Raw genomic sequence first — 13,094 nt, 5'->3', positions numbered from 1 at the left:
TGACTAAACAGCTGAACATCAAAGACCTTCCTGGCCCCAGGGGCTTTCACCCCCTATCGGAACCACTCTCCAGATGCTGAACCGCTCGCTGCTGTGGCCAAGAGAAGGGATGTGGGAGCGTGTGGGAGCAGGCAGGCTGGGACAATCAGCTTGGAAGGCCATGATCCACCCCAACTTGGGTTTGTCCAAACCATTTCTCCATTCCTGCTGCCACCCACCCCTGCAGGGGACAAGGGAAGGGACAGCAGGGAGGGGGATGGATTATGCCAGTTAAAACTGATTGTGAAATGAAGGTGAAAGAGCAGAAGCGCACAACAATTCCTTGCTGCAGGCTACAGTCCCCCAACCTGGTAGGGACAGTCCCTCCTGCCACCGTCCTTGCTCTGGTTGCAGCCAAAGTGCAGCCCCAGGGTGGGCAGAAACTGGTTCGCTGATGCGATGAAAAGCATCTTCTCCTGCTCTTCTGCACACCAGGAGCTACGAATTCCTGCGGTGCCCTCAGCACTGGGCTCCGGCAGCGTCTGGAGGCACATGAGGACCTCACAGGCTGCCACCACGCTGGCACAGAGCTCAGTGTGAGGAGCTGCATCCTCGGGAGACCCTCGCGGGAGCCAGTTGTGCTGGTTGCTGTGCCGTGCCAAGCCTTGCATCGCGCTCTGCTGGCAACTTGGAGCTCTGGCACCACAGCAAGCCCCCGGGCAACCTGCGGGCCTGACTGATCCCTGACCATGGCCCGGCTGCAGCTCTGGCTTGTGTCCGCTCATTCCCATGCCTTGCCATCGGTGGGATGACGTGTTCCTCGTCCGTATCGTGGGCAGGTGGGAAGGAGTCGGCATTTCCCCTGGCCCCCAGAGCCCGTCAGAAAGGCTCAAGTGGTGCTCTGGAACATCATTAAAAATAACAACGGCACGTCCTTTTCTCAGTGCTTATTTCCTGGCAGAAGGAGAATATCATCGCTCTTGCTACGTGCAAGGATCAGCTATGACCTGCGTCCCCTGGCTGGGCTGATGTGGTGGAGCTGCTGGGCCAGGCACAGCAGCACAGCAAAACCGGCTGAGCTGGAGGAGGGCCCTGTCCAGCCGCCGGGAGGAATTTAAACAAAAAGCAAATTGTGAAGAGTGGCAATTTCATAGCCATCGGTCAGAGGGGACGGCTGGAGGGCACTGGGGACAGCAGGAGAGGACAGGGAAGTGTCACTGGCCCTGCGGCTGCGTGCTTTGCCCACTGCTCTCCAGATCCAGGCTGGATGGAGCCGATCCTGCCGGCCCGCGGTCGGCAAAGACCACGGATGTGTATCCTGGAGTTTGCTGACTGCCCTGCACCTTCTCACCCTACATGAGAGGGCTGGTTCCACGAGGGATCCTGGGGCTTTCCAGCCGTTCCACCCTACCTGTCACAGGGTTCTCCTTCAGGAGGGGTGCTCGTCTGCCTGCACAGCTCCGGCGCTGCCCGCTCCCGCACCAGCATCTGCTCCAGGCCACGGTCCCACTGACTCTGCCTCTCTGCCTCTCTCCAGGAGAAAACAGGACACCCAGGGGTGTCCAGGGGAGATGCTGGGGAACGGGCCATGTGCTGCTACCCGCAGAACAAGAAACTCTGACCCTTGTTCTTTCTCCATGGCTTCAGGCAGGAGGACAACTCTGGTGCAGAAGACATCTGAAAGGAGCAGCAGTATCTGCTGCTGCTGGGAACCCATGCAGACGGCAGGCAGCAGCTAACATTTTGCTTCTCGAGCTGTCTCCTACCAGCTGTGGAGGATAATAACAATGCAGCACGCACATAAAACCAGCCCGGTGAAGCTGTGCTGCTGGTCTCAGGAGAGGCACGCAGGAGCTGCTGTTTCTTTTCAACTGCACATTCATCCCGGCGGTTTACAAAGCTGTTCCAGGTCAGCGCCGGCTCCTGTGATTTCGCGTTCAGTGAACGTACACTGTTAACACTATATTTGTGGTCCAAGCTTGAGCACGTGGGCAGGCGAGGGAGCTGCCTGCTAAGCCGAACGCCGGCAGTGCTGCCCTGGGATGAGGCTGAGCCAAATCGCTCCCACCCACCCGTCACACTGTCTGTACAGGGTTTTGTCTGCATGGGGCTACAGACAAGTGACCTGCCTGTTCCAACACCTGTGAGCACTCTGTACAGTGTGCCGAGCCTGGGATGTGTCAGCTCATTCTCTCCCTGGAGCCTCTGGGGTGAGGAAAGGCCCCAGGTCTCTGCCCAGATCCCGTCTGCTTCCTTCTACACCCCGAGGTCAGAGCTGCAGGGAGGGGAAACACGGGTTATAAGTCAGTGCTGGTGCCCTGGGCTGCTTGGGTAACTCGTCCAGTCCTGGATGGCACCTGCCCTACGGCGCTGGCTTCAGCTGCTGCCCTGGGGAAGGTGCGGGCAGCCGCTAATACCCGCTCTGCTCCAAGAATTGCCTGTGCAGGATGATGAGCGTTCTGCTGACGCAGCTCCGGCTTTGGCTGAAAACACAGACCTCACCAGTCTGTGCCAGTCCTCGCCCTCTTGAAGGTGTGTGGCAACCAGTGGAAGGCAAGAGGTGCCCCACGGTGGTCCCCATGCTGGAGCTGCGGAGCCTTTCCTGATCAGACCACCATTGCCTTCACCTCCGCTCTACCTGAACAGAGGAACCAGTGAGTCCCTCCGGTAAGGGGTTTGCTGACGAGACAAGTGCAGCGGGGTCGTTGTAAGCTCTGACCAAACTGACTTTTAAAAGGGGGAAGGCAGGGGAGGGAGGGCAGGAGGCGCGGAGCGGAGCTGTGCGAGGCAGGGAGCCTGAGGGCAGCAGGCTGGGAGCTGGGTGGCAGAGGCATGGGTGAGGAGGGACAGTGGCTCAGCCAGCAGCACCCTCTGCAGTCAGCCATGGGCAGCGATAAGACCAGCTCTGAGAGGAAAATGTCCCTGGGGGTGTCGGGGAGATCAGTGTGTGATTTTGATCAACATCTTATGAGGAGCAGCTGAGGGAACCAGGCTTGTTTAGTCTGGAGAAAGGAGGCTGAGGGGAGACCTTCTCTCTCTCTACAGCTCCCTGAAAGGAGGGTGTAGCCAGGGGGGGTCAGTCTCTTCTCCCAAGGAACAAGAGATATGGCAAGAGGAAACGGCCTCAAGTTGCACTAGGGAAGGTTTAGATTGGATATTATGAAAAAATTCTTCGCTGAAAGGGTTGTCAAGCATTGGAACAGGCTGCCCAGGGATGTGGTGAAGTCGCCATCTCTGGAAGTATTTAAAAGCCGGGCAGACGTGGTGCTGAGGGACATGGTATAATGGTGGGCTTGGCAGTGTTGGGTTGATGGTTGGACTCAATGATCTTTCCAACCTCAATGACTCTATGATTCTATCTGCCTGCTGAGTCAGCAGCAAGCCACAACCTGCGTTCTCCGAGGCACACGTCAGCCTGCGTGGGCCTGGCCTGCCCGGGGCTTGATCACACGGGCACCCAGCCCCTGTAGAGCCAGGTCCAGGAATGCCCACAGCCCACCATGGCAAACAGTGCGGCTCCAACAGCTCCACTGGTTTGAAGGACACAGGGCTGAGGAGGGAAGCGAGGGCAAACGCAGACAGACATTGCCCCTCGCCTGGTGCTCTTCATACCGGGGATGGCTGCTGCGCCCAAGGGCTGACACCTGCCGTGGGGACGCTGGGATCATAGAATCATAGAATCATAGAACCATAGGGTTGGAAGGGCCCTCTGGAGATCACCCAGTCCAACCCCCGGCCAGAGCAGGGTCACCCACAGCAGGTGGCACAGGAACGCGTCCAGGCGGGGTTGGAATGTCTCCAGAGACGGAGACTCCCCCACCTCTCTGGGCAGCCTGTGCCAGGGCTCTGCCACCCTCACAGCAAAGACGTTCCTCCTCATGTTGGGATGGAACTTCCCATGGTCAAGTTTGTGCCCGTTACCCTTTGTCCTGTCCCCGGGCACCACTGAGAAGAGCCTGGCCCCATCCTCCTGACACCCGCCCTGGAAGTATTTATAAGCGTTGATAAGGTCCCCCCTCAGTCGCCTTTTTTCCAGACTGAAGAGACCCAAATCCCTCAGACTTTCTTCACAAGAGAGATGTTCCAGTCCCCTCAGCATCTTGGTAGCCCTTTGCTGTCCCCTCTCCAGCAGTTCCCTGTCCTTCTGGAACCGGGGAGCCCAGAACTGGACCCAGCACTCCAGGTGTGGCCTCCCCAGGGCAGAGCAGAGGGGGAGGATGACCTCCCTCCACCTGCTGGCCACGCTCTTCTTGATGCCCCCCAGGATGCCATTGGCCTTCTTGGCCACCAGGGCCCATTGCTGGCTCATGGGCATCCTGTTGGATGAAGGACAGCACCGAGCCGGTGGACTGGAGAAACTGGTGACTGGCTTCTCCCAGCACAGGGAGGACGGGGAGGTGCTCGGAGGGGCTGAGCTCTGGCCCCGTAACCTCTGCACAGAGGAGCGCTGTCAGACAGAGCCCCACAGCCCCTCTGCTTCCACGGCAAGAGAGGGGGGACATCCTCCACTCCCCGCGGGGTGCCAGACACCGCTTGGGGACCCCCCGTGCACAGGGTGGGTGCCGTTTGGGAGATGGATGGATGCAGGTATTACCGTAGCAACGGGGATGAACTGCTCCTGGGCTGGCTGCAGAGCAGAGCCGAGCTGAAAGCGCCCCATGGCGGAGGGGAGGCTGATGGAGGGGGACAAAGCCGAGGGCTCTGAGATCAGAAAATGGGGAGGCAGGGAATGAGCCATCATGCACTGCTGCTCGTAACACAAGAACTCAGGGCGCCCAGTGAATTTGCCCAGAGAGTAGGTTTATACAACAAACTACGGGGTCTGTTTCTTCACATTCATAGAATCACAGAATGGTTTGGGTTGGAAGGGACCTTAAAGATCATCTCATTCCACCCCCCTTCCCTGGGCAGGGACACCTCCCACCAGACCACGTTGCTCCAAGCCCCGGCCAACCTGGCCTTGAACCCCTCCAGGGATGGGGCAGCCACAGCTTCTCTGGGCAACCTGGGCCAGGGGCTCACCGCCCTCACAGCAAAGAATTGCTTCCTCACAACTCATCTCAATCTCCCCTCTTACAGTTTGAAGCCCTCACCCCTCGTCCTATCACTCCATGCTGTTGTAAGAAGTCCCTCCCCAACTTTCTTGTAGGCCCCATTCAGATATTGGTAGGCTGCTATAAGGTCTCCCCAAAGCCTTCCCCAGGTATTATTAAACACTGCGACTTGCTGCCCTGGGCTGCTGCGGAGCCCAGACAGGTACGGGAGCGTCTAAAGGCCATGGAGGACAGGCCTGCCGCAGCCCCGACTGCTGAGAGCTGGAACAGGTGGGCTGCGCGAGCCTGGGTGCGCTTTTGGCCGGGTGGCCCATTTCACAGCTGACAGAGCCAAGAGCTCCAGGCAGGGTTCAAACAATAGCTGAAGTGTTGTGTGGTAACACATGAATGTCTGGGCCAAATCCAGAAGCTCTCGGTTGGTTTTAAACCAGTCCTTTTCTCACAGCATCTTCCCACAAGGAAAACCCCGGGGGTGGCCAGCACAGGTCACCCCTGGGTAACAACCTCCAGGCTCCTCTCTGAAAACGTACCGCACTATTTATTTGTTGGCGTTTCCCTGCTTTTCACCTCAACGCATCTCTTCTTGGCTTTCAGTGCTGCCGAAGCCAACTGATGTAGGTAGACACCAGTCTGTCACCGCTGCCAGCTTGACCAAGGGCATTTACTCTCAGTCCTATCCGGCATCTGTCGCGGTGAACAACAGACCCGTGTTTTCCCGGACAAACACAGCAGGCAAAAGCCGTGGGGCTGCTAGGCAGTTAACTCTGCTGGTGATTTCTTTTTCCAGCTGGATGTCATCACGAAGGTCTGGTGCAGGATCCGGGCAGCAGCATGGTGGAGACAGGCTGTCCACGAGCGAGGTCAAGAAGGAAGGATCCACACATGGAGAGGACAGGATGCAGGGCATATATATACAGGTATAAGAAGGAAATACAAGAAGATGCCTTAAATACTCTCTGAAAAACTTCATAGATCTGTGGTTTGAAGCCAATTCAGGTGCCAAACACTGATTTTCTGTTCAGTGTCTGTAGAGCGTTTCTGCACCTGGATCGTGTCTATGAAGCACCCTCTGGAGACAGGTTGAGAGGGTGCCTTCAGCTACCTGCAAGCCCTCGTAGGGCAGGGCTATAGCAGTGGCCTACTATCGCCAAGATGTCCCAAAGATGGAAGCCACTGTCCCTAAAGCCAGGCCTGCCAGGCACCTTTGTGGCAAAGCAATGGAAGATCGTCGAGGAGGATTGTAAATATGCTCAGGTGACTTGCACCTGGGGTGCTGGGAAACACATGTGTCACACTAATTGTTATTCAGTCTCGGGTGCTTGCAAGTAAAACACTTGCACTTAGACAACAGAAGTCTGTGATGGACTCAGGGACACCTTATCCAGCCGCTTGAGAACCCTGCCCTGTTGTTGAAGAAGATCAAAGCACAGTGGGAAAACTATGCCTGTTCGAGCCCTTTAAGTACGAGCGAGAACAGGGAGTCCGCGTGCGCTCTTGCTACCAAGAGCTCTCGCGCGCGCTGCGGTGCCCGCGTCCCCTGCTTGAGTGCCTCTGCCCGGGTGTTGCTTTGGAGATTCCCCAGTCTGTCAGATATCGAGATTAAATTTGTTCTTTGCTTTCCATCCGTGGTTTGTGGTTGTTCCCCCGTCCTGCCTGCGTCGGCTCACACAACCTTCCAATCTAAGATTTTTAGTTATCATCATGTGTAACGTTGCCCGGTGTCCGAGCCTGGCTGAATTATTAGGAAAGCTCTAGGGAAGAAGAAACAAAAAGATTTCACTGTTTTCAAGAGCAAGAGGTTTTGGGAAAAGTTTGTTGTTTCATTAAAAAAATGGTCTTACCGCAAACTGAGAAGCAGCGTTTTGTCATCAAGGCCTGGTGCCTCCAGGTTTTTGAGCACAGGAGTGTAACCTGCCAGGCGTCCTGTGTTCTGTCCTGATGTCTGAGGTACATCTTTCACATGAGGCATGAAAATTCTCTTTAGAAATCCCAACTTGAGGGGGACAGCTTGAAGGTACTGAGCATTTTTTTAATCCAGTGAAGAAAAAAAACGAGTGAGGACGTGACAGCGATCTTCCGACATCCAATTGTTCCCTTAAGGCCACTGGGAAACATAACGGGGACTAAGCTGTTACTCTGAATGTCTCTGCTTTGCGGAAAGGGAAGAGGAAAGGGAAGAGGAAAGGGAAGAGGAAAGGGAAGAGGAAAGCTGATCAGTTCCACTTGCCTACAACCACCTTCTCCATCTGCTGCTGATACTTACCCACTTCTTCAGTGCCTCGTGGCGCTCTCCTTCAATATTCCAACCTTTATTTTTTCTCTCCTAAGCTTCTTTAAGTCACCAATCCTTCTTCTTTTTCCACAACAATGGATTCATTTACCCTCCCTGATCCTCTGATAACATTTCTGCAAATCCAACTAGCCCTGAAACGTGTTTGAATCCTGTCTAAAGGCATAAGCCAAAAAAAAACTCTATCCTTTTCACATCACTTTTCTATTTCTTCAAAGGAAACCCGTCGTTTGAAGAGGTTTTTTTACCCCTGCGGCTGCCACGCTGTCCCCTGAGTTGTCCCCAGCCCATGGCCCTAACCACAGCAACCCCATCGATGTAAAGGGTAAATGGGCAGCAATACGAGAGCGAGCGAGGAACCGTGCTGGTTTATTGCTGTAATGGGACCCAGCCTCAGCTTCCTAAAAGGAGAAACTGGAAATTTGAGTAGGTTGGCAAGAGCTGGGCTGGAGCCCCAGGAGAGCCTGCAGGAGGAGCTCTCTAGACGTGTCTCTTCGTCCCTTCTGGGGCAGCAGCAACTGCGTCTTCCAAGGGTGTTGCTTCACTGGCAGACAAACCGCGGGCGGAAGGGACGGCCGACTTCCCACTTCTGCGGCTGAACACTTCCAGGGATTTTTCAAACCTTTCAGATGCCTTCTTCCTCCGTGCCGTCTTTCTCTCCTCTTCTTTCAAAAACTGCTGCTGTAATTGTTTGTGGAAACGTTCGGTCTTCTTTTTGGCTTCTTCAAAGTGTTTTACCTTTACGAAAGCAAACATAAGACCTTATAGCCACCATCCTTATAGCCACTATCCTAACCATGAAATAAAGAATTCCAAAGTGGTGCTTGTCTTTGGGAAGAGAAACATCCTGCCACATCCCTCACCCTTGGAGGTCAAGGTGACCTTGGTCAAGGTGACCTCCAAGCAAAAAAGCTCCAAAATTCGTAAGTATGACTCTAAACATCATTCTGAAAAAGATTACTCATCCTGCTTCCTTGACTGTAATTCATTTTATACTACTGTAAGAAGCAGGTCTGGAGGACAGTAGTCACACCCTCTTGCATGTGAGACCCAATCCATCACACCGATGACAAAAAGCCCGCATTCTAGAACCAACCAACGACAACGTGGTCACCCGGTTTGAGCGGGCTCTCAACCAGAATTCACTGGGCAAGCTAACGAGCTTGGTGTCACCCATGCACCACGGGTGTAGCACGGGCTTCCGTGTCTCTCCAGCCGTGAGGCGTTTGCACCCCCTGGGACTGTTGACAAAAACCTGTCCATGTGTGTGACGCAAACCCACAGGGACCAAACCGGGCATCACAACACAGCCTGGGGCCTGGTTGTAGCCTAGGGCTAATTCACTCACAGCGCCCGCGCTGCCCCGAGGACTTGAAACTCGCCCATCGTAGATGTTTGCAGGCCAGGAGGATCTCCTCGACACGCACCTGCCTAGAGGTTACTGTCGGCCCGCTGAGCTAAGGGATTAGGGAACGCCAAACGGAGGAAAAGACACCTCAGCTCTGCCTAACGAGGCTGTCGGCCCCGTGACAGCAGAAAGAAACTGTCCGTCGGGACCTGTTTTTGTCACTCACTCATGTCTCAAGTACAGATTTTAGCAAGGCACGCTGGGAGTTGAAACCATCAGACATTAATTTCTGTATTAGACTTTCTTATTTGAGCAAACGTCACCTGAGAGGTGAAGCCAGGTAAGCTTTTTCCCCCGTTCTCACTAATCACGGAATCACGGAATCTTCAGAGTTGGAAGGGACCTCTAGAGATCATCTAGTCCAACTCCCCTGCTAGAGCAGGATTACCTAAAGCACATAATGACTGCTCCGTTGCCTAAATACGCAGAGCCAGACCCCGGCAGTACCCTGCAGCTCTGCCAGGAGCAGTCGAGAGGGTGGACTTCTCAGCCCCGTGTTATAAAACTTGGATTTAAACTGAAAAACTGCTGAAGGGAACTACTCAGTGTGTGAAGGTCCAGATATGTCTAATGCCACCCTAAATTCCAATTCTGAGTTTATAGACTCAACCTGGCATCCCGCGCATTTCCACAGGAGAGGCTATCTCACCTGCGGGAGACGGACTAATGAAGCCGTTAGCGCTGCACTCAAAGTGAGAAGCACTAAAGGGGGTTCGGGCTGCTAAATGTTGCAAAACCTTTGCCTAGCCCCCGCTGCTGGGAGGTCGCGCATCAGCGCTTCACCCATTTCTAATGGTTTACCCTTGATCTCCCTACCTATCGTAGGAATGACGTCTAAGTCGAGGTTAAGTCTGTGGCTGATGGTGCCTGTAGCCTATCGGTCCAAAACAAAGCTGCCTTGCAGATACGATATGGCAACTGTGTCCTGAGGTGAGGATGGAGGTGCGACCGTTCACATCGAAGGTGGCCCAGGAACCGAGAGCTGCCTCCCCCCAGCCATTTTCTTCCCACTCCCCTGGGGAGAGCTTTGGCGCCCACCCCCTGACCCAGCAGGATGAAGACCCAAGGGCCGAGGACTGAAGTGGCGATGTAAGGACTCCAAGCACAAGAGGTTCCTCCAGCCTCGTGTCACCTGCGGCTTTCGCTGCCAGCCACTTCAGAGGAGGGGGATCTCCCTCCGCTTCTTCAAGACACGTCCACTGGCAGCCAAACGCAGAACAAACCCTCCCCTTGTGCCGGAGGGGGCCGTGAACCCTGTCCCGGGGGGCAGTGCCTGGAGGGCCTGGAGGGGTGAGGGGGAGTGGAGGCCGTCACCTTCTTCTCCAGGAGCAGCAGGGCATGGCGGCTGGCGCGGCTGGCGGACTTGGCCGAGCGGCTGTTGAACAAATGGCTGTTCACGTCGAGGTCCATGTCTGCAGAGCTGCTCCGGGTGAGAGGGGCTTCGTGTCACACAAAGCGGGGTGCAGGGGGGCGCTGAGCCATACCCCATGGACCCCCAGCCCATGTAAGAGGTCCCCCAGCCCCAGCTGGTGTGAGGGTTCCCCAGCCCAAGCCATTGTGAGGGTCCCACGGCCCCAGGATGTTGAGAAGGTCCCCCAGTCCCAGGACGGTGTGAGGGTCCCCCAGCCCAAGCCGTTGTGAGGGCCCCCGAGCCCCAGGATGGTGAGAAGGTCCCCCAGTCCCAGGACGGTGTGAGGGTCTCCCAGCCCCAGGATCGTGAGAAGGTCCCCCAGCCCCAGGACGGTGTGAGGGTCCCCCAGCGCAAGCCGTTGTGAGGGCCGACGAGCCCCAGGATGGTGAGCAGGTCCCCCAGCCCCAGGACGGTGTGCGGGTCCCCCAGCCCCAGGATGGTAAGAAGGTCCCCCAGCTCCAAGATGGTGTGAGGGCCCCCCAGCCCCACACCGGGGCCCGCCGAGCTGCCGGCTCTGGGGCGGCGGGAAGAAGGTGAGGCGAGGCCGTGTGCCGCCCCGCTCCTCCATGGCCCCCGCCACCCGCTGTTGTGTGTGTGGTGGTGGTTGCCATGGGGGGCCCTTTCCAACAAACCCTGACCGCCCGGGTCTGCCAGGTGGTGGGGCCCAGGGGGAGACAGAGCCGGGTGTATTTGTACACGTGTTTCTAGGCACAACCAGCACACCCCAATGGCGGCGGCTCTGGAAGCCCAGCGTGCCCTGCCCCAGCACCTTGGATCACCTCCAACCTCTACCTCAGTGACGTAGGGGCCACCAACAGCCACCTCCTGCTCCTCACCCACCACATCAGCACCATCATCAACGTCTTCCTGGAGGTGGTGAACCCTCTGTCCCGACATCGAGTACCTGCACATCCCTGTGATGGATGCCACCGCCGCCCGCATCTCCAGCTGCTTTGACTCCATAGCAGCTAAGACCCACAGCGCGGGGACAAAAAGGGGCCAAACACTGCTCCACTGCGCTGCCAGGGTGAGCAGGTCCCCACCCTCTACTTGTCCCCTCTCCTGAACCACCGCTCCGTGTCCCTGGCGGGCGCCCACACCTGGGTCGAGTCCTGCCGTCCCATCGTACAACCCAACAATGGCTTCTGGCAGCAGCCCATCCACTACAAACACAAGCTCTGCGGCGTCAACAGGCTCCGGACGATCGGCGCTCCGTCAGGGATGAGCCCCGATGTTTATGAAAATGAAGTAAGAGCGATGCTGCTGCTCTGAGTACAAACGAGCTGTCGTGATCTCTTGGCAAGAAACCCAGGGAAAGCCAACGGCAGTTCTTCCGCGTCCACGCCAGAGCGTTGAAAATAGACTCGTCTAAGGAGGCTGGAGCATGAAGTTTCTGCTGCCGAAAGAAAGTACAGGGGATTTGTGACACAACCAGCAAGTCGTGGCGTTTACTATAAATAAAATCAGCCCAGTTTAAGCCACGCAGTTCGTTTTCACACATCATTTGTATCGGGGTCCTGACAGTAACTCAGAAACCATCACGTGTTTACAGGGTGTTGTTTTATTCCAGCACAAACTGTGCTTCTAATACGGGACAGAAACTAGCTGTGAGTCAGGATATTTGGAGTGTTACCAACATTTGTTTTTCCTAACTGGGATATGACTTTGGGTTTTGAGACAACAACCCGAAGTCCAGTCATCTGCTGCATTCCGGAGAGGGCAGGAACAGCGCGGACTCCAGCATCCCCGGTTGGGAGAGACCCAAGAATATCCTGCTTTCCACTATCTGACCCTTTCCCTTCCCACAGCTGATTCCCCCAACCCTTTTTCAGAAGGTGCCTTGGTCTCCCTTGGGAAATCCATGGTTATTTGGGTGAGCCGTGAGCTGCTCGGAAAGAACCCCATTCACTCCTGGTGGGCCGGGAAGTCAAGAAGGAGCAGTAAAAGGAGGCCTGCTGGTGGTTTGAACCATTGCGGCGAGGTCGTCGTGGTGTTATAGACTAGAAGCCTGATCTGGGCGCCCTTTGGCGTGGCTCAGCAGCAAACCACGTATGAATTCTGGTTTAGCACGGCATGAAGTTTTCAGCTCTGGCAGCTCTGTCTCGAGTGGCAATAACAGACCCATTCCAGGTTGGGAGCCGGGGGGGACCCGGGGCTGGCGCGTGTGTATGAGGGATCCCACAGCCCCTGGGTCAGCATGAGGGGGTCCCACGGCCCCGGTAGGTGTGAGGGGTGGGGGTCAGTCTCTTCTCCCAAGGAACAAGCCATAGGACAAGAGGAAACGGCCTCAAGTTGTGCCAGGGCAGGTTTAGGATGGATGTTAGGAATAATCTCTTCACCAAAAGGGTGATCAAGCATTGGAACAGGCTGCCCAGGGCAGTGGTGGAGTCGCCATCCCTGGGGGTATTTAAAAGCCAGGCAGACGTGGCACTGAGTGACATGGGTTAGTGGTGGGTTTGGCAGTGCTGGGTTAACGGTTGGACTCAATGACCTTAAGGGTCTTTTCCAACCTCAATGATTCTGCGATTTCACATGCTCCCAATGGCATTTGGGAGCGCTCCTCCACACCCGCAAAGAGCAAACTAGGTCCCTGCAGGTCTCAAAGCAGCTCAGGTGATAGCTGTGGTGGGTGACAAAGAGCCTTCCCTTCCATCGAGTGCGTTGCTTTTCTCCCAAGGCACATTCTTGAAGCAGAACGAAGACCCAACTCCTCATGGACATGTCAGAAGTTGTTCTCAGAAAACAGAGACGTTAAAGGAAAGGGCAACAACAGGGTCGTTGGGTGCATGAATATCACAGAGAGCATTGGAGACATGGCAGACCTCGCGGAAGAGCCCCATGTGCTGCGTGACCACCTGGGGCCTTGGTGCTTCTCAGACTGGGTCTCTGGCCAGCCAAGGGTGCAGTTGGTGACTGTAGTCATCCCCACCCCTCTCCACTCCAGCTTTGCAG

At 55.9% G+C, this 13,094-nt stretch overlaps 1 protein-coding gene across 1 annotated transcript; it reads left to right on the top strand.

Moving 5' to 3' along the window:
* Positions 1 to 10,139: 10,139 nt before the first annotated feature.
* On the top strand, positions 10,140 to 11,429 carry DUSP18 (dual specificity phosphatase 18). The gene is made up of 3 exons (XM_063351364.1): positions 10,140 to 10,160; positions 10,851 to 11,058; positions 11,178 to 11,429. The coding sequence occupies exons 1-3, from the start codon at positions 10,140 to 10,142 to the stop codon at positions 11,381 to 11,383; spliced, it is 435 nt and encodes a 144-aa protein (XP_063207434.1). The 3' UTR covers positions 11,384 to 11,429.
* The last annotated feature ends 1,665 nt before the right edge of the window (positions 11,430 to 13,094 follow it).

The sequence above is a fragment of the Chroicocephalus ridibundus genome, chromosome 13 (assembly GCF_963924245.1).
Source record: "Chroicocephalus ridibundus chromosome 13, bChrRid1.1, whole genome shotgun sequence".
Classification (NCBI taxonomy): Eukaryota; Metazoa; Chordata; class Aves; order Charadriiformes; family Laridae; genus Chroicocephalus; species Chroicocephalus ridibundus.
This window is presented reverse-complemented; position numbering and strand designations above follow the sequence as displayed.

Bases quoted from the DNA above. Each gene is read 5' to 3' on its own strand.
- DUSP18 (XM_063351364.1), top strand. From the start codon at position 10,140: ATGTCTGCAGAGCTGCTCCGG. The intron at 10,161-10,850 runs GTGAGAGGGGCT...ACGTGTTTCTAG, and splicing joins TGTCTGCAGAGCTGCTCCGG to GCACAACCAGCACACCCCAA. The intron at 11,059-11,177 runs GTGATGGATGCC...CAGGGTGAGCAG, and splicing joins TCGAGTACCTGCACATCCCT to GTCCCCACCCTCTACTTGTC.